The 2,533-nt window shown below is 49.2% G+C and overlaps 1 protein-coding gene across 2 annotated transcripts; it reads right to left on the bottom strand.

Annotated features, from left to right (window-relative positions):
- Window positions 1–277: 277 nt before the first annotated feature.
- LOC117457982 (tripartite motif-containing protein 16-like) lies at window positions 278–1,948 on the bottom strand. Of its 2 annotated transcripts, XM_034098212.2 has the most exons (2): window positions 979–1,942; window positions 278–843 (listed from the first exon to the last, which is right to left on the bottom strand). In XM_034098212.2, exons 1-2 carry the CDS (start codon window positions 1,940–1,942, stop codon window positions 278–280), a joined length of 1,530 nt encoding a protein of 509 aa, XP_033954103.1. The 2 variants fall into 2 exon arrangements, with proteins under 2 accessions (XP_033954103.1, XP_033954104.1); XM_034098213.2 differs by having other exon boundaries at window positions 278–1,948.
- Between the last annotated feature and the right edge of the window lie 585 nt (window positions 1,949–2,533).

Raw genomic sequence — 2,533 nt, 5'->3', positions numbered from 1 at the left:
AGTTTACATTTCCATGCAGAGAAATATCAGTTGAGGTTAACAGAAATCCTCCTGAGCAGTGACAGCCTCCATGGCTACACAGACACAGGAAGGAGCGCCGCCTAAAGAAACTCCAACATCTACAGAACAACTCACGAGAAGATGTTAAAGCACATCCCATCATGTTTGATTGACAGCTGATCTCTGTGCAATGAAGACATGAACACTCAGCTCTCAGCAACAAGGATGGACACACAGTGAGTTTAAGAAGTAGAAGAGTTCCTCAAATGACTTCAGGCTATTTCAGTTTACACAACTCAGCTGTGTCTCCATAATAAAGCCAAAGTCCAGCATGTAGCGGCCGAGTGAACGTGGTCTGCACTCTGTGGAGGAGAGTCATGGTTTCAGAGACGCTGTAGAAGGACAGAACACCTGCTCTGTGATCCAGGTACACTCCTACTCTGGAGGACAGAGGACCTGAGACGGGAGTGTTGATTTTGTTGTAACGAAATGTATATCTGTTTTGGTTACAATCTAAGGACCAAGATTTGTCATTGAACCCGAATGCACATTCATTCCCCCCCCCTGCTCTGCTGATATTCTTGTATGCGACTGCTACTTCAACTCCTCTCCCTCTCCGCTCCACCTCCCAGTAACAACGTCCAGTCAGACTCTCTCTACTCAGGACCTGAGAATAATAAGTGAACCTGTCTGGGTGACTGGAATAACACTGATCTTGTTCCATGAATGTTGCTTTTCTGCTCCCCTCAGATAATAACAGCTGTGTGTGTGCTGTGTTTGGATCCAGAGTGATCTCCTGTGAGTATTGTAAGAACCCAGCTCTGGAGGCGGGCTCTGCTGCTGCTGACGGTAAAACATCCACTTCAGTCGGTGAGACATGTGTCCATTCCTTTCTCAGGACGTCCTGTAGTTTGTCTCTGACTGCTGACAGGGCCGCCGTCACGTCCTCAAAGTAGCTCAGAGGACGGATGTTGATGCTGGAGGAGTGTGTAGCTTCACTGAGGGGGGCTGGCAGTGAGGAGGGGTAGCTGAGCAGAAGCTGGTTGTGGTCCTCTGTGTGAGACAGCAGCTCCAGCTCAGCGTCTCTCCTCTTCAGCTCAGAGATCTCCTGCTCCAGCTTCTCCTGGAGCTCTCTGACTCGACTCACTTCTCTCTCCTGCTGGGATCTGAGCTGCTGCTTCACGTCAGAGCTTCTCTCCTCCACGAGACGGATCAGCTCAGTGAACGTCTTCTCGCTGTCCTCCAATGCTTTATCAGCAGAGCCGTTGACGGCCTCCACCTCCCGCTGAAGCCGCTTCACCTCCTTCTCTCCGTCCTGGATTCTCTGCTGGATGTTTAGTCGACTCCCCTCCAGCTCTCTCTGCCTCTCAGTCCTCTCTGCTGCCGCTGACACCGTGTCGTGGCCCTCATGGTCGTCCATAGTGCAGATTAAACAGATACTCTGCTGATCAGTGCGGCAGAACATATTCATTACATCATCGTGACGAGAGCAGATGTTCTCCTGGAGCTTCTTGGAGGGCTCCACCAGCTTGTGTTTTTGAAAGACAGGTAATTCATAATGAGGCTGGAGGTGTTCGTCACAGTAAGAGGCCAAACACACGAGGCAGGACTTACAGGCTCTCAGCTTCCTCCCAGTGCAGACATCACAGGCCACGTCTCCAGCTCCAGCATAGCAGTGATCAGCAGGAGCTGCTTGGAGTCCAGTCTTCTTCAGCTCCTCCACTAAAGCTGCTAACATGGTGCTTTTCAGCAGCACAGGCCTCGGTGTGAAGCTCTGCCTGCACTGAGGGCAGCTGTGGATTAGCTCTCCATCCCAGTGCTGTGTAATACACTTCATGCAGTAGCTGTGTCCACAGGGAATAGTCACCGGATCCTTCAGTAGATCCAGACAGATCGGACAAGAGAAGGTTTCCCTGTCCAACCGAACTCCTTTCTGCGCCATTTCACCTCTGAGTAGCAGCGAGTGTGTGAGTTTAACTTCCTGAGAGCTGAAATTAGTGTAACAGGTTATCTGAACAGCGTGTGTGTGTGTGTGCAGTGAATTTGGCCTGTCAGCTCTTGTACTTTACCTACATGTTGGTACACCCATCTTCCTCAGTGTGGATCTAAAGGGGAGGAACCAGGAAATACAGAGTGGAGCTGGCTTTGTCTGAGCGCAGGCAGAAGAGGGAGGGCTTATCTGAGTTATTCCAGGCGTTTCAAGGCTTTTATTAGTCATACGTGCATAGCTACAGCGTAGTTATGACGATGGAAATCTTAGATCACAGGCTCCTCCAACAGAGCAACCCAATAAAAACTGAAAAACTGAAAAAACAGTAAATAGCGCAATAAGACTCTACAGTATATACAAGTGATTGGAATATGATATATTAGATAAATAATGTCTAAGTTGCAGCCAAATGAATGATGTTGTTTCAAAAGTTCATATCTTATGGCCTGTGGGATGAAACTGTCCCTGAGTCAGGTGGAGGAGCAGCGCTGACACTCTGAACTGTTTCCTCATTTACAAACGGAGCCTCGCTGACAACCTACT

The sequence above is a fragment of the Pseudochaenichthys georgianus genome, chromosome 14 (assembly GCF_902827115.2).
Source record: "Pseudochaenichthys georgianus chromosome 14, fPseGeo1.2, whole genome shotgun sequence".
Lineage (NCBI taxonomy): Eukaryota > Metazoa > Chordata > Actinopteri > Perciformes > Channichthyidae > Pseudochaenichthys > Pseudochaenichthys georgianus.
The sequence above is the reverse complement of the archived record's forward strand: the minus strand, read 5'-3'. Positions and strand labels throughout refer to the sequence as shown.

Excerpts from the sequence above, each read along its gene's own strand:
- LOC117457982 (XM_034098213.2), bottom strand. The coding sequence starts at position 1,942 with ATGGCGCAGAAAGGAGTTCGGTTGGACAGGGAAACCTTCTCTTGTCCG.